Raw genomic sequence first — 22,885 nt, 5'->3', positions numbered from 1 at the left:
AGATAATAAACAAAAGTGAAATAAATGACAACAATTAACAATAAACATCACACTCACAAGTTCCAAAATAATTGTAATGATGTACAAATAGTTCAAGTACAAAAGGGAAAATAAATAAACATGAATATAGGTTGTATTTACAATGGTGTTTGTTCTTCACTGGTTGCCCTTTTCTTGTGGAAACAGGTCACCAATCTTGCTGCTGTGATTGCACAAGTGGTATTTCACCCAATAGATATGTGAATTTATCAAAATTGGATTTGTTTTCAAATTCATTGTGCATCTGTGTAATCTAAGGGAAATATGTGTCTCTAATATGGTCATATATTTGGCACGAGGTTAGGAAGTGCAGCTCAGTTTCCACCTCATTTTGTGGGTAGTGTGCACATGGTCTGCCTTCGGCGGCCTTTCTCAAATATAATTTTAGTTTGCTCTGTTTTTAAAATAATTATTTCCAATGTGTCAAGTAATTATCTTTTTGTTTTCTCATGATATGGTTGGGGCTAATTGTGTTGCTGTCGTGGGGCACTGTGGGGTGTGTTTGTGTTTCTGAACAGAACCCCAGGACCAGTTTGCTTAGGGGGCTCTTCTCCAGGTTAATTTCTCTGTAGGTGATGGCTTTGTTATGGAAGGTGTGGGAATTGCTTCCTTTTAGATGGTTGTAGAATTTAACAACTCTTTTCTGGATTTCGATAATTAGCGGGTATAGTTCTGCATGCAGTGTCAATTTGATGTTTGTTACATTTTGTGAATTCTCTGTTGGTGAGCGGAGCCCAGACCTCACAACGATAAAGGGCAATGGGTTCTATAACTGTGAGGACCCTCCCACTCTGTCTGCCGTATTCTCTCTTTGTTCTTGTTTCCTTATTGGGCGGAGTTGGGAGGGTCGTCAGCTACATGGGAAACACCTGGGCCAGGTGTGTCCCAGGATAAATAGACTTCTTCCACATTCATGGAAGAGACTCTCTCCATGCAGACACCTTTATAGATTTTGTTGTGTTTCTTGGTGGGTTTTTGGTTGTTTGCTTTAGCATCTTTCAACACCCTGCATTATCACATTCATGCATGCAAAACACTCACTTACACTACTGATTACTGATTACACACACCATTGTATATTGTACTTAGTTTACTTTATTTAATAAATATATGTTTTGTTACTCCTTATCTCCACGTTGTCTCCCTTTTGTTACGGGCTTTGAGCCGGTTCGTGACATAACTGATTTAAGTATTTTTAGCCAGATCCTAGTATATAGGTATGATGAATTTTATGTTCCTTTTGATGGCATAGAATGCCCTTCTTGCCAAGTCTCTCAGATTGTTCAAAGCTTTGGGGAAGTTACCTGTGGCGCTGATGTTAAGGCCGAGGTATGTATATTTTTTTGTGTGCTCTAGGGCAACTGTGTCTTGATGGAATTTGTATTCGTGGTCCTGGCAACTGGAACTTTTTTGAACAACATGATTTTTGCCCTACTGAGATTTAATCTCAGGGTCCAGGTCTGACAGAATCTGTGCAGAAGATCTGGGTGCTGCTGTAGCCCCTCCTTGGTTGGGGACAGAAGCACTAGATCATCAGCAAACTGTAGACATTTGACTACAGATTCTAGAAGGGTGAGGCTGGGTGCTGCAGACTGTCCTAGTGCCCTCACCAATTCGTTGATACAGTATATATGTTGAAGAGGGTGGGCTTAACCGACATGTCTGCCCCCCGGCCCTGTGGAAAGAAAGGTGTGTGTGTTCTTTGACAATTGTAACCGCACACTTGTTGTTTGTGTACATGGATTTTATAATGTTGTATGTTTTTCCCCCAACACCACTTTCCATCAATTTGTGTAGCAGAACCTCGTGCCAAATTGAGTCAAAAAAACAAAGCATGAGAAGACTTTGCCTTTGTTTTGGTTTGTTTGTTTGTCAATTAGGGTGTGCAGGGTGAATACGTGGTCTGTCATATGATAATTGGGTAAAAATCAAATTTTACATTTGCTCAGTACATTGTTTTCTCTGAGGAAATGTACGAGTTCGCTGTTAATGATAATGCAGAGGATTTTCCCAAGGTTACTGTTGACCCATATCCCCTGGTAGGTATTGGGGTTACATTTGTGATCAGTACTTGGTTCCAAATATTGGGGAAGATGCCAGAGCTGAAGATTATTTAAATATTATTTATTATTATTTAAGTATAGCCAATTGGAATTTGTAGTCTGTATATTTTATAATTTCTTTTAGGATACCATCAACCCCACAGTCGGAGGGTTTGTATTTTGTCCTGTAGTTCATTCAATGTAATTGGAGAATCCAGTGGGTTCTGGTAGTCTTTAATAGTTGATTCTAATATTTGTATTTGATCATGTATATGTTTTTGCTGTTTGTGCTTTGTTATAGAGCCAAAAAGATTGGAATAGTGCTTTATCCATACATCTCCGTTCTGGATAGATAACTCTTTGTTTGTTTCGAGTTTTCCAATTTTTCCATGAGATTCTATGGATTCTTCAATTATATTGAGCTGATTTCTGACATGATGTTCCTTCTTTTTCCGTAGTGTATTTCTGTATTGTTTTAGTGATTCACCATAGTGAAGGCGTAAGCTCAGGTTTTCTGGGTCTCTATGTTTTTGGTTGGATAGGTTTCTCAATTTCTTTCTTAGGTTTTTGCATTCTTCATCAAACCATTTGTTATTGTTGTTAATTTTCTTAGGTTGTCTGCTTGACATTTTTAGATTTGGTAAAGAAGCTGAGAGGTCAAAGATACTGTTTAGGTTTTTTTACTGTCACGTTCGTCGTATGGAGGAGACTAAGGTAAGATGAATACATACTTTTAATAAAGACGAAGAACACTTAACAAACTATACAAAACAACAAACGTGAAGCTATAATAATACTAGTATAGACAATAACCCACAAAATACCCAAAGAAGATGGCTGCCTAAATATGCTTCCCAATCAGAGACAACGATAAACACCTGCTTCTAATTGAGAACCAATCTAGGCAACCATAGAACTACATAAACACCTAGAATGTGAACAACCTCATAAACCTACAAAACCCCTAGACATTACCAAAACCCTAGATAAGACAACAACACACATACCACCCTCGTCACACCCTGACCTAACCAAAATATATAAAGAAAACAAAGAATACTCAGGTCAGGGCGTGACATTCACTATTACAGTGAAACCTTTTGTCCAGGAAATTGTCTAGAAGGGATTGAATTTGTTGTTGCTTAATTGTTTTTTGGTAGATTTCCACACTATTTTCCTTCCATCTATAGCATTTCTTATTATTCAGTTCCTATGGCTTTGATGCCTCATGATTGAGCATAGCTCTGTTCAAGTAGAGTGTGATATTGCTGTGATCTGATAGGGGTGTCAGTAGACTGACTGGGAACGCTCTAAGAGACTCTGGTTTGAGGTCAGTGATAAAGTAGTCAACAGTACTACTGCCAAGAGATGAGCTATAGGTGGTGTGGGCGGGGGGTCCGTTAATCTGTTGCTCCTGTGTGAGGTGCTGGGGCTACGGTTCAGGGTGACGTCCTTCGGGGTCCTGGCAAAAGTTGGGATTGCTACTTTGTAGAGATGGACCTGGTCATAAAGGCTGTTCAAGACCAGGGTGGAGTGGTGGGCCAGGTATACGTTTGAGCCACAGTCTCGTTAAATGCTTGCATTCACCCGTTATATGGTGGCAGGGTGGAAGTCTTTTTGTGGTAGCAGTGTGGAGATAATCACTTGTGTGTTGGGGAGAACGGAAGTCTCTCTCTCTCTCTCTCTCTCTCTCTCTCTTTCACTCTTTCTCTGTCAATTCAATTCGATTTGCAATATTAGCATGACGTAACAATGTACATATTGCCAAAGCTTACTTTGGAGATTTACAATATATACATAATTAATAATAATAATCAATATTGTAAACAGGACAACAGTAACAACAATAACAAAGTGTCAAAATAACCATACATTGAACAATAACAATAAGCATAGAAGACATGTGCAGGTTGGTTGGTCTGTCAGGCACTGTTCCTCATCTCCTGAGGGGCAGCAATGTAGTGTGCTGCCAACCCACAGCCCTCTGCGTCCTCCCCCAACAGGACGGGTAGCCTATCCTCATCAGAGAGGTCTTTGAATAAGGGTTTCAAATTTGGGGAAATTACACTCTCTAATTGTTTTATATCTTTTAAATTTAGTCAGGAAATGCAGCTCCGTCTCGGGTTCTGCTATGGTGCAGTGGTTGCACAGCCTTTCCTCTACAGGGAGACATGTTTTCCTGTGTCTACCCTTCTCAATGGCAAGGCTGTGCTCACTGAGCCTGTACTTTGTCATGGCTTTAGTACTATATCTCTTGACACAATGATGAAAATATTCATGGCCTCAAAACCTTCAAGCTGCATACTGGACCCTATTCCAACTAAACTACTGAAAGAGCTGCTTCCTGTGCTTGGCCCTCCTATGTTGAACATAATAAACGGCTCTCTATCCACAGGATGTGTACCAAACTCACTAAAAGAAGCAATAATAAGGCCTCTCTTGAAAAAGCCAAACCATGACCCAGAAAATATTAAAAAAATATCGGCCTATATCGAATCTTCCATTCCTCTCAAATTTTTTGAAAAAGTGGTTGAGCAGCAACTCACTGCCTTCCTGAAGACAAACAGTGTATACGTAATGCTTCAGTCTGGTTTTAGACCCCATCATAGCACTGAGACTGCACTTGTGAAGGTGGTAAATTACCTTTTAATGGCATCAGACCGAGGCTCTGCATCTGTTCTCGTGCTCCTAGACCTTAGTGCTGCTTTTGATTCCATCGATCACCACATTCTTTTGGAGAGATTGGAAACCCAAATTGGTCTACACGGACAAGTTCTGGCCTGCTTTAGATCTTATCTGTCGGAAAGATATCAGTTTGTCTCTGTGAATGGTTTGTCCTCTGACAAATCAACTGTAAATTTCGGTGTTCCTCAAGATTCCGTTTTAGGACCACAATTGTTTTCACTATATATTTTACCTCTTGGGGATGTCATTCAAAAACATAATGTTAACTTTCACTGCTATACGGATGACACACAGCTGTACATTTCAATGAAACATGGTGAATCCCCAAAATTGCCCTCGCTAGAAGCCTGTGTTTCAGACATAAGGAAGTGGATGGCTGCAAACGTTCTACTTTTAAACTCGGACAAAACAGAGATGCTTGTTCTAGGTCCCAAGAAACAAAGAGATCTTCTGTTGAATCTGACAATTAATCTTGATGGTTGTACAGTCATCTCAAATAAAACTGTGAAGGACCTCGGCGTTACTCTGGACCCTGATCTCTCTTTTGACGAACATATCAAGACTGTTTCAAGTACAGCTTTTTTCCATCTACGTAACATTGTAAAAATCAAACACTTTCTGCCCAAAAATGATGCAGTAAAATTAATCCATGCTTTTGTTACTTCTAGGTTAGACTACTGCAATACTCTGCTTTCCGGCTACCCGGATAAAGCACTAAATAACATCAGTTAGTGCTAAATACGGCTGCTTTCCTGACTAGAACCCCAAAATTTGATCATATTACTCCCTACACTGGCTTCCTATTAAGTCAAGGGCTGATTTCAAGGTTTTACTGCTAACCTACAAAGCATTACATGGGCATGCTCCTACCTATCTTTCTGATTTGGTCCTGCTGTACATACCTACACGTACACTATGGTCACAAGACGCAGGCCTCTTAATTGTCCCTAGATTTTTTTTAAGCAAACAGCTGGAGGCCGGGCTTTCTCCTATAGAGCTCCATTTTTATGGAATGGTCTGCCTACCCATGTGAGAGACGCAGACTCGGTCTCAACCTTTAAGTCTTTACTGAAGACTCATCTCTTCAGTGGGTCATATGATTGAGTGTAGTCTGGCCCAGGAGTGTGAAGGTGATCGGAATGACTCTGGAGCAACGAACCACCCTTGCTGTCTCTGCCTGGCCGGTTCCCCTCTCTCCACTGGGATTCTCTGCCTCTAACCCTATTAAAGGGGCTGAGTCACTGGCTTACTGGTGCTCTTTCATGCCGTCCCTAGGAGGGGTGCGTCACTTGAGTGGGTTGAGTCACTGACGTGATCTTCCTGTCTGGGTTGGCGCCCCCCCTTGGGTTGTGCCGTGGCGGAGATCTTTGTGGGCTATACTCGGCCTTGTCTCAGGATGGTAAGTTGGTGGTTGAAGATATCCCTCTAGTGGTGTGGGGGCTGTGCTTTGGCAAAGTGGGTGGGGTTATATCCTTCCTGTTTGGCCCTGTCCGGCGGTATCATTGGATGGGGCCACAGTGTCTCCTGACCCCTCCTGTCTCAGCCTCCAGTATTTATGCTGCAGTAGTTTATGTGTCGGGGGGCTAGGGTCAGTTTGTTATATCTGAAGTACTTCTCCTGTCTTATCCGGTGTCCTGTGTGAATTTAAGTATGCTCTCTCTAATTCTTTCTTTCTCTCTTTCTCTCGGGGGACCTGAGCCCTAGGACCATGCCTCAGGACTACCTGGCATGATGACTCCTTGCTGTCCCCAGTCCACCTGGCCGTGCTGCTGCTCCAGTTTCAACTGTTCTGCACGTGGCTATGGAATCCTAACCTGTTCACCGGACATCCTACTTGTCCCAGACCTGCTGTTTTCAACTCTCTAGAGACAGCAGGAGTGGTAGAGATACTCTTAATGATCGGCTATGAAAAGCCAACTGACATTTACTCCTGAGGTGCTGACTTGCTGCACCCTCGACAACTACTGTGATTATTATTATTTGACCATGCTGGTCATTTATGAACATTTGAACATCTTGACCATGTTCTGTTATAATCTCCACCTGGCACAGCCAGAAGAGGACTGGTCACCCCTAGTAGCCTGGTTCCTCTCTAGGTTTCTTCCTAGGTTTTTGCCTTTCTGAGGAGTTTTTCCTAGCCACCGTGGTTCTACACCTGCATTGCTTGCTGTTTGGGGTTTTAGGCTGAGTTTTTGTACAGCACTTTGAGATATCAGCTGATGTACGAAGGACTATATAAAAACATTTTGATCAGTAACCATGGTCAAATTGTCAGCCACGGTGTCAATTTAGGGCCAGATTGAACTGCATTTTGCTTTGTGCTTGTGCTTGCTTCCCAATAAGTAATGTAGTTTTGTTTTGACTGTGTTGTAATTTGTTTTGATCTGATTGATTAGATGTTCTGGTCTTGAGGCTTCGGGTGTTAGTAGAACAGGTTTGTGAACTCTGCCCCAAGACCAGCTGAACAAGGGGACTCTTTTCTTTGCTCAGCTCTTGATATTGCAGAGCTTGGTAATGATATGAGAGGGGTCACTTTATTTCAGATGTTTCCAAAACTTAATTGCTATTTTTTTAGGTTTTATTATTAGTGGATATTGGCCTAATTCTGCCCTGCATGCATTGTTTGTAGTTTTCCAATGGGATGTTTGTCACATTGGGTGAAATCTTGTTTTGCAAGATGCCATAAAGTGCAATTGGTTCAATGACACAATAAATTAGTTTTAGCCAAATTTTTACAGGAATTTGAATGTTTTTTAATGGCGTTTAATTTCTTTCTCAAGTTCATTCACTGCATCATCAACTTTGGTCTAATTTCCTGAGATCTTGATCTTCTCTGGAAAAACATTACTTTACTATTTTTGGGGTTTACTGCCAGGGCCCAGGTTCTCTCTCTCTCTCTCTCTCTCTTTCTCCCCCCTGTCTCTCTCTCTTTCTCCCCCCCCTCTCTCTCCTGTTCACTGGTCCTCTATGCATTTTGGGAAATATGAAACAAAGCAGGAAATCCTACATGTTTTTGAAAATAAATTGTTGCATGCTTGGGTATAATGGTACATGTACTGTTGTGACAAGTGCATTTTTCTCCCAAGAACACACCATTTAAAGCTCTGAAAAATAATGGAAATAGGCATTCATATTCAGTGTTTGAATGAGACTTAGGGACCAATGCAAGGGTCCAAAATCCCCAAATAATTGCTATGTGTGACTTATTCATTACAGGTATTATAAGGCCACAGGGTGAGACCCAGATGCAGACATGGGAGGCAGATGGTTCGAGCCTCTGATATTTATTATAATCCAAGGGTCAGGCAATATAATGGCCCTGGACAGGCAAAAGATCATAAATGTCAGAATCCAGGAGGTACAAAGAGGCAGGCAGGCTCGAGGTCAGGGCAGGCAGTATGGTCAGGCATGGGGGTTCAGAGTCAAGGCAGGCAAGGGTCAAAACCAGGAGGACTAGCAAAAGAGAGATAAGAAAAAGCAGGAGCACGGGAAAAACAAGACAAACTGGCAACAGACAAACAGGGAACACCGGAATAAATACTCAGGGACTAATGGGGAAAACGGGTGACACCTGGAGGTGGGTGGAGACAATCACAAAGACAGGTGAAACAGATCAGGGCGTGACAGGTATAGGCTATGATTCACTAAAAAAATGTGTGTGGGCTAACACAGCTCCCATTTCTGCTTGGTACCCGTTTCTTATGCTATCATTGTATGAGGGGGTTGGACAACCATGGAATTCATTATAGGCCTCTTCCAGCCGTACTCTTATCACCAACATGTAAAGTTTAGACATCCACTAAACACTGTTCTCTGTGTTATTCAATTCTTACATTTTCTGCAGAGATATCTCTTTCTGTCGCTCTCTCCATCTCTCTTTCTCTCCCTCTCTCTCTGAGGGATGAAGAGGAGGAGGATGGGGAGTGAAGTGATTGAACAGTTAGCAGCTGGCATGGTGTGGCCTAGCATGGTTGTTTCTGGATGCCAAGGATAGCGCAGCAGAGCATATGACTGGAGAGGTGGCCTATGTCCAGACCAGGCGTGTGGGTCCCAAAGGGCACCCTATTCCCTATATAGTGCACTGCCCACCAGGGCCCAAAGTAGTGCACTACATAGGGAATGGGGTGTCACTTGGGACACAACCCTCCTCTGTCCTCTCACCACCACTCAGCTCCTGTTACAGTACAACTATCTATCTCCCAGAGACTCCACACAGCACAGCACAATGTGCAGGACCATCTGACTGCCAGGTAGGTATCATCATTCTTCAGATGAATACATACGGTGCATTCGGAAATTATTCAGACCTCTTGACTTTCTCCACATTATATACGTTACTGCCTTATTCTAAAATTGATTAAATAAACAAAAATCCTCATCAGTCTACGCACTATCTCAAAATGAAAAAGCAAAAATCGTTTTTTAGAAATGTTTGCAAACGTTGATTTAAAAAAAACAGAAATACCTATTTACATAAGTATTAAGACCCTTCATGTGAGATTCGAAATTCAGCTCAGGTGCATCCTGTTTCCATTGATCATCCTTGAGATGTTTCTTCAACTTGATTGGAGTCCACCTGTGGTAAATTCCATTGATTGGACATGATTTGGAAAGGCACACACCTGTCTATATAAGGTCCCACAGTTGACAGTGCATGTCAAATCAAAAACCAAGCCATGAGGTCGAAGAAATTGTCCGTAGAGCTCCGAGACAGGATTGTGTCGAGGCACAGATCTGGGGAAGGGTACCAAAACATTTCTGCAGCACCAAGAACATAGTGGCCTCCATCATTCTTAAATGGAAGAAGTTTGGAACCACCAAGACTCTTCCTAGAGCTGGCCGCCTGGCCAAACTGAGCAATTGGGGGAGAAGGGCCTTGGTCAGGGAGGTGACCAAGAACCCGATGGTCACTCTAACAGAGCTCCATAGTTCCTCTGTGGAGATGGGAGAACCTTCCAGAAGAACAACCATCTCAGCAGCACTACACCAATCAGGCCTTTATGGTCGAATGGCCAGACGGAAGCCACTCCTCACTTAAAGGTACATGACAGCCCGCTTGGAGTTTGCCAAAAGGCACCTAAAGGACTCTCAGACCATGAGAGACAAGATTCTCTGGTCTGATGAAACCAAAATTCAACACTTTGGCCTGAATGCCAAGCATCACGTCCGGAGGAAACCTGGCACCATCCCTACGGTGAAGCATGGTGGTGGCAGCATCATGCTGTGGGGATGTTTTTCAGCGGCAGGGACTGGGAGACTAGTCAGGATCAAAGGAAAGATGAACGGAGCAAAGTACAGAGAGATCCTTGATGAAAATCTGTGGTGAAGGTTCCCCTTCCAACAGGACAACGACCCTAAGCACACAGCCAAGACAACACAGGAGTGGCTTTGGGACAAGTCTCTGAAGGTCCTTGAGTGGTCCAGCCAGAGCCCGTACTTGAACTCAATCTAATATCTCTGGAGAGACCTGAAAGTAGCTGTGCAACGACGCTCCCCATCCAACCTGTCAGAGCTTGAGAGGATCTGCAGAGAAAAATGGGAGAAACTCCACAAATACAGGTCTGCCAAGCTTGTAGCATCATACCAAAGAAGGCTCTACGCTGTAATCGCTGCCAAAGGTTCTTCAACAAAGTACTAAGTAAAGGGTCTGAATACTTACATACGTTTCAAAAAAAAATTTAAATGTCGAAAAACCTGTCTTAGTTTTGTCATTATGGGTTATTGTGTGAAGATTGAAGAGGAAAGAAAACGATTTAATCCATTTTAGAATAAGGCTGTAAAGTAACAAAATGTGGAAAAAGTAAAGAGGTTTGAATACTTTCCGAAGGCACTGTGTTGAGATAAATATTGAGATTCATCAACATAGATAGGCACATACAGGCAGGCTTCAAATGGATCTAGTCCCCTTGTCTGATAATGTGAATGATGTTTCGAATCGTAATCCTCGTCACAGAGGACATACCCAAAGTGTACCATTGTCTCATGAGGGTGTCTGGTCATCTAAACAAGTAGCCCCTCATTTCAATGTATTTAGGTTGGTAGATTTTGAAAACTGTTTGTTGGAGTCTGAGTCTATGTTTAGATTTGGGGCATACAATATGAGATACGAGACACAGTCGATGGAGACCGGCTGAAAAGCACTGACCGTATTTGTACATATTTGTCCTGAACTTTCTTACTGCTTTTACAACGGTTTTGATTCACGAGAGCAATGGTGAGTAAGATTTCCTGTTTATTTATATTATGGAACATCAACTTGGTTAAATACGGTTATTTTTTAGAACTCATATTTGGATATTGGAAGCCTGACAGGGCAGGGCCAACAGAGCAATGCAGTGGAGGGATGGAGGGAGGGATAGAGAGAAAGAGATAGTGCCCCTGTCTCTCCCTCTCTCTATGTGTTCAGGCCAGGCTCACTGTCAAGCTATCTCCTCTTCCCTCTCCTGTCCCTCTCTCAGTCCCTGCCGCTATTTCGGAGGCTTGGCACAGGATGGCATAGTGGCATACCCCAACTGGGCAGCCAGATGATCAGTCCTCCTGAGCACCCAGGCCCTGTCACATAGCCCACATTCCCACAATCCACTTCTCTCCCGAGCCCGGCATCATGTTTGTAATATATGGAAACGCTCTCCTCGGCCCTCGCTCACACTGACATTTCATCTGGTGACAATGGATAATATCATTACACCACAGGGCTCCTTTCACTCCACATCCTGAGATGATGTTGCTGGATTGGTCGGGTGGGCAGGTGTTTTTATTTAAGCTACATCCAGAATGTAACATTAGCCTTTTGCAGGAACAAACACTTCTCATGTTGTGCTATGTTAGATTTTTACCTAGGCCTTGTCCCGTAGTATAATCTTATGGTATAAACGTGATTTAAAATGTGTATATACACTGTAGATAAAGTTCTTATATGTGTATTATTGTTAGTATATAAATATAATATTACTGAGCTGAGGTTTACTGTCTTGCAGATGAATTGTCAAAACACTGGACAGAGCAGATACGGTCTAAATGGATCTGAGAGCTAGCATTATAGCCCCTAAGTGATAGAAGAGGCACCATAGGTTAGCACAGGGGCAATCATTGTTTTTTTCTCCTGTATTGATCGTCTGAATGATATAACCCTAACACTGTCAGTATGTGGCTGGTCTAAAAGGGCCAGGAGAGACCTGACGAATCAATTGGCTGGGAGACCCAGGAGAGGGTTAGGATGAGGGGGATCAGATCAGGCGGCCAGAGGGCATCAGCTGTGTATAACTGATGGACAAAGCAGTGGAGTGGAAAGCATACAAACATGGAAATGGAGGGGGTCACCCACATGAGTGTCCTGGGAGCAAACACTATATTCAAAAAAGGTTACCATGGTTTCACTGAGTACCATATTTTATTAAACCATCTTATCTTAAACCTGAGCGATGCAATAACAGATCAGAATATATGCCCCCCTACCGGTCTCTCTCAGACCTCTGGCCTTTTTCATGAGTCATCGTTGCAGTGTTATAACCGTCTCAGTATATCTGGGCAGTCCTCCAGCGTCAGATGACACAACGTCAGTCAAGTTTTCAAAACAACATCAGTGTGGTGCTGGGGGGACAATAAGAAGAAAACGATGGTAAGGAAAGTGTTAATATTGTGTGCTAATTGTGTGCTATTGTTTTGAATGTATGATGTACAGTACAGAGGGCGGTATGGTCAACTGTCTGTTACATTTCTTAGTTGATTCATATATTTTGTTTTACAGCCATGTTAAATATTGTTATTTTTCTTGCCAATATAGTATCTAGTAATAATGTTTTCAATTTCAATTATTCACAATTCACATTTTGTCATCCAGTACAATAAAAACAGAGAAAAACTGAAAAGCTGAAGTACATTTCAAGAGAAAGCCATTTTAACCGCTAATTCTGTTCCTGTTGGACTAAATGACACAGATGGCTTCAACTGTGGCAGAGAGAGCCATGGGGGCAATCATTGGAGCAGCTGTGGCAGACGCAGCAGGTAATTTCATGGGACTGATATCTTTTCAATAACTGTAATATCCCAATAAGATACTGCAGCACTGGCTCAAACATAGCTCTGATGTAATGTCTTGGTGTTAATCAGTATGAGACAGCTGCACATCTGCCACTGATGATATTAAGAGTATAAAAGGGTGTTACCCTACTCTGCCTTCTCAACAAAGTTAAACAACAGTGTTATAAAATCAATAGTGTTCCATTAGAATAAAAGTACATACAATCAATGTCATATGGATTGATTGACATGGCGCTCTTGCTTTGTGCAATATTACAAGCCGTACACGTACAGTATGGCAATTCATGATCTGGACTCGTTCTAGATTTGGAAAGTGTTCAATATCATTATGTCTAATAACCACAGTACATAACGCATACCGAAGACTGAATATTATGACAGGGAAGCGAGTTGAATCCAAGCTGATGAAACCCCTATTTCTGGTTGTAGATACCTTATACAACATCCACAGGAAATAAGGATCACAAACTATAACAATGACTCAATACATCAGGTCTATGCCAAAATAAGAGACAAAATACAACTAAGGCTACACTAATATCAGTCTAGTAACTTTCTCTTTTCTATGTACCCCACCCTAACAGCCCAGCCCATGCATTGGATTTACAACCCAGAGCGACTGAAGGAGGTTCTGTCAGATCTGGAACCGTGTCCAGAGTTCCGCCCTCAGTCTGCTAACCCGTTCTACCGCAGAGAGACCGGAGAGCAGACGTGCTACGGAGACCAGGCCTACGTACTGCTAGAGTCACTCAGTCAATGTGGAGGTAGCGTACTGACACCCAATAGGACGAACATCCAATGGCCCAAGGTCTTGCTAAATAAAGAACATTTCATGTCGAGTTTGTTTTATCGTGTTCACTCCATGAATGACATAATATACTCACTCATATGCTCTATGTTTGTATTGGTAATCACTAGATGTGAACGTGGAGGACTTGACCAAGCGCATCTACAAGTTCTTTGGCCCAGACACTGTGTATGATCTTCCTCTCAATAACCCATACAGACAAAAGAACGGTAGGCAACCAATCAGCAGTCATTTCCTGTATGTGTACAAACTGTTGCTTTTCTGTGCCCCATCATCTGACCAATGACAAGAGAAACAGTATAAAACAAGTGAATAACTGACTAGGCATCTGGTCCCACAGAGGGGTAGAGTGGTTGTGTGCTTTTGTCAGTTTTCTATACCACAGAGTTTAATTTTCCCCTTTGGTAACTTATGGGGAATCCCCTTTTGAAAAACGATGTTCCGGACAAAAACACTTTCCTATTGAGATATCATGAAGCCAGGGTTTTTAAACTATTCTCCACAGTATATTTATTGAACATGTAAAACTCAGCAAAAAAAGAAACGTCCCTTTTTCAGGACCACATCTTTCAAAGATAATTCGTAAAAATCCAAATAACTTCACAGATCTTCATTGTAAAGGGTTTAATCACTGTTTCCCATGCTTGTTCAATGAACCTTAATGAACATGTACCTGTGGAACGGTCATTAAGACACTAACAACTTACAGACGGTAGGCAATTATGGTCACAGTTATGAAAACCTAGGACACTAAAGAGGCCTTTCTACTGACTCTGAAAAACACCTAAATAAAGATGGTCATCTGCGTGAACGTGCCTTAGGCATGCTGCAAGGAGGCATGAGGACTGCAGATGTGGCCAGGGTAATAAATTGCAATGTCTGTACTGTGAAACGCCTAAGAATGCGCTACAGGAAGACAGGACGGACAGCTGATCGTCCTCGCAGTGGCAGACCACGTGTAACAACACCCGCACAGGATCGGTACATCAGAACATCACACCTGCGGGACAGGTACAGGATGGCAAAAACAACTTCCCAAATTACACCATTGCAGGCAATCGCAACGCTGTGCGTTACAGGGAAGACATCCTCCTCCCTCATATGGTACCCTTCCTACAGGCTCTTCCTGACATGACCCTCCAGCATGACAATGCCACCAGCCATACTGTTTGTTCTGTGCGGGATTTCCTGCAAGACAGGAATGTCAGTGTTCTTCCATGGCCAGCGAAGAGCCCGGATCTCAATCCCATTGAGCACGTCTGGGACCTGTTGGATCGGAGGGTAAGGGCTAGGGACAGAAATGTCAGAGAACTTGCAGGTGCCTTGGTGGAAGAGTGGGGTAACATCTCACAGCAAGAACTGGAAAATCGGGTGCAGTCCACGAGGAGGAGATGCACAGCAGTACCTAATGCAGCTGGTGGCCACACCAGATACTGACTGTTACTTTTGATTTTGACTCTCCCTTTGTTCAGGGACACATTATTCAATTTCTGTTAGTCACATGTCTGTGGAACTTGTTCAGTTTATGTCTGTTGTTTAATCTTGTTATGTTCATACAAATATTTACACATGTTAAATTTGCTGAAAATAAACGCTGTTGACAGTGAGAGGATGTTTCTTTTTTCGTTGAGTTTATATTTTTTTCAGTCAGCTAAAGCTGTTCACTCTCAATTGAAATGTAAAGGTCCTAAAGCTGTCCTGCCCATTGATGGCCCTTGGAGAAACGCAAGCCTCAAAGCCTTCATGAGGAACGTGGATGCAGGAAACGAAAAGACAGGTACAGTAACATAAAGATCACCAGCTGAAAGGAAGCACGTCTGTCCTGGGTTCATTTATTATGAGTTACATTTAGACACAACCTGTTTGAAAAAAGTACAAGCTGTCAAATCGCTGATTCCTTCTGTCACTGATTCCTCACCTCCCTCTCAAGGCGCATTGGAGGATAGGCTCCAAGTTCCCTCTCCTTAGACCTCCTCCTCCAATGAGCTTTGAGAGGGACGTGAGGAATTGAGGGAATCAAAGATTTTACTTTTTCACTCTCCATTTCAGGATGTGATGTGGACTGTCAGATGGACGGGGTCACCAAGATGGCTCCCGTTGTGGCGATGTTTGCTGGGATGCCGGAGATGTTGGAGAAGGTGGAGACGGCCATTCGTGTAACCCAGAACAACGATATGTGTGTGGCAATGACACTGGCTGCAGCAAGGTACTGTAGGCCTTTAGAGCAGATAATGGCTCTTAATGCATAAAGGCCTCATAAATTGTGTAATTTATCTCATTACTCACGTCCATTAACATGCTTCATAACACAATCCATGCTTAATGGACTCCCAAGTGGCGCAGTGGTCTAAGGCACAGCATCTCAATGCTAGAGGCGTCAATACAGACACCCTGGTTCGAATACAGGTTGTATCACAACAGGCTGTGATTGGGGTTCGCATAGGGTGGTGCACAATTGGTTTGGCTGGTGTAGGCCGTCATTGTAAGTAATAATTTGTTCTTAACTGACTTGCCTAGCTAAATAAAGGTAAAATACTGACTACAGTTGTGGTAGGTACAATATCTAAACTGAACAAAAAATATAAATGCAACATGTAAAGGTCCCATGTTTCATGAGCTGTTGAACACCAATTCATTTACATTCCTGTTAGTGAGCATTTCTCATTTGCCAAGATAATCCATGTAGTATATCAAAGAAGGTGATTCAACAACATGATCATTACACAGGTGCACCTTGTGCTAGGAAAATAAAAGGCCACTCTAAAATGTGCAGTTTTGTCACACAACGCAACGCCACAAATGTCTCAGATTTTGAAGGAGAGTGCAATTGGCATGCTGACTGCAGGAATTTCCACCAGAGCTGTTGCCAGATAATTTATTGTTAATTTCTCTACCATAAGCCGCTTCCAACATCGTACGTCTAACTCACAACCACAGACCACGTGTATGGCGTCATGTGGACGAGCGGTTTGCTGATGTCAACATTGTGAACAGAACGCTGCATTGGTGGCGGTGGGGTTATGGTATGGAAAGGCGTAAGCTATGGATAACATTTTGTCAATGTCAATTTGAAAACACAGATATACTGTGACGAGATCCTGAGGCCCATTGTCATGCCATTCATCTGCCATCACCTCATTTTCTCCATGATAATGCACGGCCCCATGTCGCAAGGATCTGTACACAGTTCCTGGAAGCTGAAAATGTCCCAGTTCTTCCATGGCCTGCATACTCACCAGACATGTCACCCATTGAGCACGTTTGGGATGCTCTGGATCGATGTGTAAGACAGCATGTTCCAGTTCCTGCCAATATCCAGCAACTTCGCACAGCCATTGAAGGGTAGTGGGACAACATTCCACAGGCCACAATCAACAGCCTGATCAACTCTATGCTAAGGAGATTTGTTGCGCTGCATGAGGCAAATAGTGGTCACACCAGATACTGACTGATTTTCTGATCCACCTCCCTCCCTTCTTTTTTAGGTATCTGTGACAAACAGATGCATGTCGGTATTCCCAGTCATGTGAATTCCATTGATTAGGGCCTAATTAATTTATTTCAATTGACTGATTTCCTTATATGAACTGTAACTCAGTAAAATCTTTGAAATTGTTGCATGTTGAGTTTATAATTTTGCTCAGAATGCATTTCTTGTCAGGTTCCTGGAGCATTTCATCCTGAATGGTTCTGACCCCAATGCTCTGGACTCAGTGTTGGCCCAGCTCAACGACCCAAACAGAAACAACCCTCAGGACCTGGACAGGGCTGTTATTGGTACGACTCTAATGCCACTCCCGCTTATAAACATTCACAATCTTTCTGCTCATATATTATTAGGGCTTCATCCCAAATGGCACCCTATTCCATATTTTCTGCCCTCCTTTGGATCAGGACCCATAGAGCTCTGGTCAAAAGTAGTGCACTATTTAGGGAATAGGGTGCCATTTGATGTGTAGCCTAGCTAGAATGTTAAGTAAAGGCCTCCCAGGTGGCGCAGTGGTCTAAGGCACTGCATCGCAGTGCTAGCTGTGCCACCAGAGACTCTGGGTTTGAGCCCAGGCTCTGTCGCAGCCGGCCGCGACTGGGAGGTCCATGGGGCGACGTCCGTGTTAGGGAGAGATTGTCCGGTAGGGATATCCTTGTCTCATTGCGCACTAGCGACTCCTGTGGCGTGCCGGGTGCAGTGCGCGCTGAACAGGTCGCTGGTGTTTCCTCCGAAACATTGGTGCGGCTGGCTTCCGGGTTGGATGCGCGCTGTGTTAAGAAGCAGTGCGGCTTGGTTGGGTTGTGTTTCGGGGGACGCATTGCTCTCGACCTTTGTCTCTCCCGAGCCCATACGGGAGTTGTAGCGATGAGACAAGACAGTAACTACTAACAATTGGATACCACGAAATTGGGGCGGTAAAATAAATAAATAAATAGAATGTTAAGTAATGATGTTGATCTCAACTGATTTATTTTACTAATCTCCCATGAGCGTTAGATTATACATATTGAATATTAAATATTAATACAATGGTGGGAACAGCCAAATCTCAGCCAGTCAAAACCTAAAACCTAACACAAGACTGTAAAATGGAAATGGACATAGAATCTTGAGTGGCAGGTTAATGAAGAAAATGTAATTTCCCCCCAAAGTATGGTAATAAAAAATGCATATGGGAAGTGTTAAATGTTGCATTTCACTCTGCCTTTCACCATTGCAGCACAAATCTGTCAGGTGAAGGACAACTTATCCAAGCATTCCCCAGAGCTGATACCTGCTGTGTTCACTAACACATGAGGTAGGTCCCACACACACACACACACACACACACACTAGGTAGGTGGCGTCACCAGCACGGCTGTGGCAGCAGCAGGGTCCAGTCTGTCGACTTGGCACTGTAACCACACCATCCCAGTCAGCACATCCGTTAGCTAGTTAGTTAGTTAGTTAGCCCTGGTCTAAGAAAGTGCTTTCCTTCTCTCTAGTCTTTGATCCCATCATTAATGACCTCGTGCTTAAATTTCCCTCCCGTCTGAGGTGGGAGACGGGAGCTCCTGCATCTTTGAACCTAAAACACATGTTAGGATGTGTGTAACATGTTAGGATGTGTGTAACTCATATTAGGATGTGTGTAACTCATGTTAGGATGTGTGTAACTCATGTTAGGATGTGTGCAACTCATGTTAGGATGTGTGCAACTCATGTTAGGATGTGTGTAACTCATGTTAGGATGTGTGTAACTCATGTCAGGATGTGTGTGTAACTCATGTTAGGATGTGTGTGTAACTCATGTTAGGATGTTGTGTGTAACTCATGTTAGGATGTGTGTGTAACTCATGTTAGGATGTATGTAACTCATGTTAGGATGTGTATGTAACTCATGTTAGGATGTGTGTAACTCATGTTAGGATGTGTATGTAACTCATGTTAGGATGTGTATGTAACTCATGTTAGGATGTGTGTGTAACTCATGTTAGGATGTGTATGTAACTCATGTTAGGATGTGTGTGTAACTCATGTTAGGATGTTGTGTGTAACTCATGTTAGGATGTGTATGTAACTCATGTTAGGATGTGTATGTAACTCATGTTAGGATGTTGTGTGTAACTCATGTTAGGATGTGTGTGTAACTCATGTTAGGATGTGTATGTAACTCATGTTAGGATGTGTGTAACTCATGTTAGGAAGTGTGTAACTCATGTTGGTGTATTCCTCCCTTCACCTCTCAGTTCAAAAGGATTTATTGACATGGAAAATGTAACCACATACACTGCCCAATAAAACTTAAGAAATATATTGAATGATTGATGACATAAGTAAATAGTATAAAGACAATTACCTCTTGGTCCTTATCTGTGTCTGCGGTTCCTATCCCCAGCCTTGCCAGGTGCATTCCAGGGAGCACTGCACGGGGTCCTGACAATGAGCCAGCTGGAGGAGGCAGTCAGGGGAACCATGCGCTGCGGGGGATGCACCGCCAGTAGGGCCTCATTCATAGGGGCCTGTTTTGGAGCACAGGTAGGGTTGGAGCAAAACCCTACATTTACATTTTGGTCATTTAGCAGGCGTTCTTATCCAGAGCAACTTACAGTCAGTTATACTGTCTGGCCCATGCAAATAGTATCAAAATATGGAACTTTTATTCATCAGAAGTAGCTAGCTAGTATTTCAAGTAGCTAGTATTTACATACAGTGAGGGAAAAAAGTATTTGATCCCCTGCTGATTTTGTACGTTTGCCCACTGACTAAGAAATGATCAGTCTGTAATTTTAATGGTAGATTTATTTGAACAGTGAGAGACAGAATAACAACAACAAAATCTAGAAAAACGCATGTCAAAAATGTTATAAATTGATTTGCATTTTAATGAGAGAAGTAAGTATTTGACCCCTCTGCAAAACATGGCTTAGTACTTGGTGGCAAAACCCTTGTTGGCAATTACAGAGGTCAGACATTTCTTGTAGTTGGCCACCAGGTTTGCACACATCTCAGGAGGGATTTTGTCCCACTCCTCTTTGCAGATCTTCTCCAAGTCATTAAGGTTTCGAGGCTGACGTTTGGCAACTCAAACCTTCAGCTCCCTCCACAGATTTTCTATGGGATTAAGGTCTGGAGACTGGCTAGGCCACTCCAGGACCTTAATGTGCTTCTTCTTGAGCCACTCCTTTGTTGCCTTGGCCGTGTGTTTGGGGTCATTGTCATGCTGGAATACCCATCCACGACCCATTTTCAATGCCCTGGCTGAGGGAAGGAGGTTCTCACCAAAGATTTGACGGTACATGGCCCTGTCCATCGTCCCTTTGATGCGTTGAAGTTGTCCTGTCCATTTAGCAGAAAAACACCCCCAAAGCATAATGTTTTCACCTCCATGTTTGACGGTGGGGATGGTGGCAGCATTCCTCCTCCTCCAAACACGGCGGGTTGAGTTGATGCGAAAGAGCTCCATTTTGGTCTCATCTGACCAAAACGCTTTCACCCAGTTGTCCTGGGAGGGGGACCTTGGGGGCGCTGCAGGATTTCAGTCCTTCACGGCGTAGTGTGTTACCAATTGTTTTCTTGGTGACTATGGTCCCAGCTGCCTTGAGATCATTGACAAGATCCTCCTGTGTAATTCTGGGCTGATTCCTCACCGTTCTCATGATCATTGCAACTCTATGAGGTGAGATCTTGCATGGAGTCCCAGGCCGAGGGAGATTGACAGTTCTTTTGTGTTTCTTCCATTTACGAATAATTGCACCAACTGTAGTCACCTTCTCACCAAGCTGCTTGGCGATGGTCTTGTAGCCCATTCCAGCCTTGTGTAGGTCTACAATCTTGTCCCTGACATCCTTGGAGAGCTCTTTGGTCTTGGCCATGGTGGAGAGTTTGGAATCTGATTGATTGATTGCTTTAAGAGTGTGCTCCTAATCTCAGTTTGTTACCTGTATAAAAGATACCTGGTAGCCAGATTGAGAGGGGGTCAAATACCTTGTTGTTTTTATTCTGTCTCTCACTGTTCAAATAAACCTACCATTAAAATTATAGACGGATAATTTATTTGTCAGTGGGCAAACGTACAAAATCAGCAGGGGATCAAATACTTCTTTCCCTCACTGTAGTTGTCACATGGTCATTTGATTGTAAGACATTCCACACAGCGGGATATTCCAACCTAATCATTCAAGTTATTTGTTCTATAAGTCAACCTTCATCCAATTTATAAATGTTGACTATAAGGTGTAGCCTATATAACGAGCAAGCAATAAAAACAACTTTTCTGTATCCCGTGTCCATAGTTTCAGCCTGGGTAATGAGTTTGACCTCGGATGGATTGCTTTGTGTCTGCTCTGAAGGCTTAGCATTTTATATACTGTAGCCTTTATCTGTTCCTCCTCCCTTGTCTTTCCAGACAGGTCTTCAGGGAATCCCAGAGTCTTGGAAGAACAGGACCCTCAAATATCCTGTGCTGCTGGGACTGGCTAAGAAAGTTGTAGGCTCACAGCAAGCCTAGACTTGGCAGTTATGCAAATGTATTTACTAAATGAATGTATTGCTAAAGCTGATTAACATAACCAGTCCAACATATTATTTGGGAATATGAATTATGTATTGATGATGTTTTTTTTTTGTTTTTTTTTTACAATTGCTTTGTAAGCCCATTTTATAACACAGTTGTACTTTGACAAAACAGTTTATGAAAGTTACATTCTAAAGTAACATTTGACGGATGTAACTTGAACCTTGTTGCTCTGTCAAAGCTGCAGTATGTTGCAAAATGATGAGTATATGGAATATGGAATATTCTTGTCATGTATACATTAGGATTAAAAGAGGATGGATACTTGTGAACCATATTTGAGGTAACTGAGTACATAAAATGAATTAACATAGCATCTAAACTAAATGAGGAAGATTACAAATAGCATTTGTGTGTTGTGGTGCTTGCATGTATAGGAAATTATTAACTTATCACATATTGCAGTTGTTTACTTCACCTTAGCTACAGCTCTGAAATGCTGTCTCTATGGTTTTGGGTGGTTTTTCAGTTGAAATAACCTCTGCTCCGGTTAGAGAAACTGAGGGCTTGCAATAATTTAAAGAACAGAAATGTATTTTGCAAAAGAGGAAATGAATTTCAGCAAGTTTCAATACTCTCTATCTCTTTCTCTCTCTGGCATGGGTTCTGTTGAAGTGAAATAACAGAAACACAAAGATTTACCGTGCTGAAACAACTGAAGGGACTGCAACTTATCCCTCCCTCAAAGGAGTTAGTCTGTTTTCTTAAAATTGCTGACTTCCATATTACCATGTTCTCAATGGCTCCTCTGCTGATTTTGAATGTACTCTCTGCATAAAATGAAGCCAATATCTTAATATCTTTGACATGGAGTGTGGTTATGAAAACAGGAATATAAGATGTAATGCAGTGTAAAATCTTTCATGGGTTTGCATGGCTCTGGCTATAAGATGTGGTGAAAGTTGACTACTAGATGTTATAACTGAGAGCAGTGTGACTGAATTGCATTATATGCACTTGTAAAATCAGTGATAGTGACTTTGCTAACATCGACTATTACTTATTTACATGGCTGACATAATTTAAAACAACTGCGATGCTCTCTCTAACCGGAGGCCATGGCTAGTCAGATCAGCATTCAAAACTACAACCTGTTAATGGCTTAAGTTTGCTTAAATTGCATAGGCCTACATTACAAGAGTCCAGCCTTTAAAAATGTGTACATTTCAATCTGTATACGTCGGATAACCATAGGAGACACAATAACTATGTGTACTGACAAAGTA

At 42.5% G+C, this 22,885-nt stretch overlaps 1 protein-coding gene across 1 annotated transcript; it reads left to right on the top strand.

The window, feature by feature from the left end:
- Positions 1-12,313: 12,313 nt before the first annotated feature.
- Positions 12,314-21,927, top strand: crj1a (Crystallin J1A). Its single transcript, NM_001160629.1, is given in 10 exon segments — positions 12,314-12,384; positions 12,704-12,770; positions 13,391-13,570; positions 13,725-13,823; positions 15,299-15,391; positions 15,664-15,820; positions 17,276-17,391; positions 18,324-18,358; positions 19,593-19,621; positions 21,492-21,927. Coding segments are annotated over 9 exon segments (759 nt in total). The 5' UTR covers positions 12,314-12,381; the 3' UTR covers positions 19,602-19,621; positions 21,492-21,927.
- The last annotated feature ends 958 nt before the right edge of the window (positions 21,928-22,885 follow it).

This window comes from Oncorhynchus mykiss, chromosome 11, assembly GCF_057628025.1.
Source record: "Oncorhynchus mykiss isolate SJ-2025 chromosome 11, ASM5762802v1, whole genome shotgun sequence".
NCBI lineage: Eukaryota > Metazoa > Chordata > Actinopteri > Salmoniformes > Salmonidae > Oncorhynchus > Oncorhynchus mykiss.
Note: the sequence above shows the minus strand (reverse complement) of the source record. Positions and strands in the feature narration are given on the sequence as shown.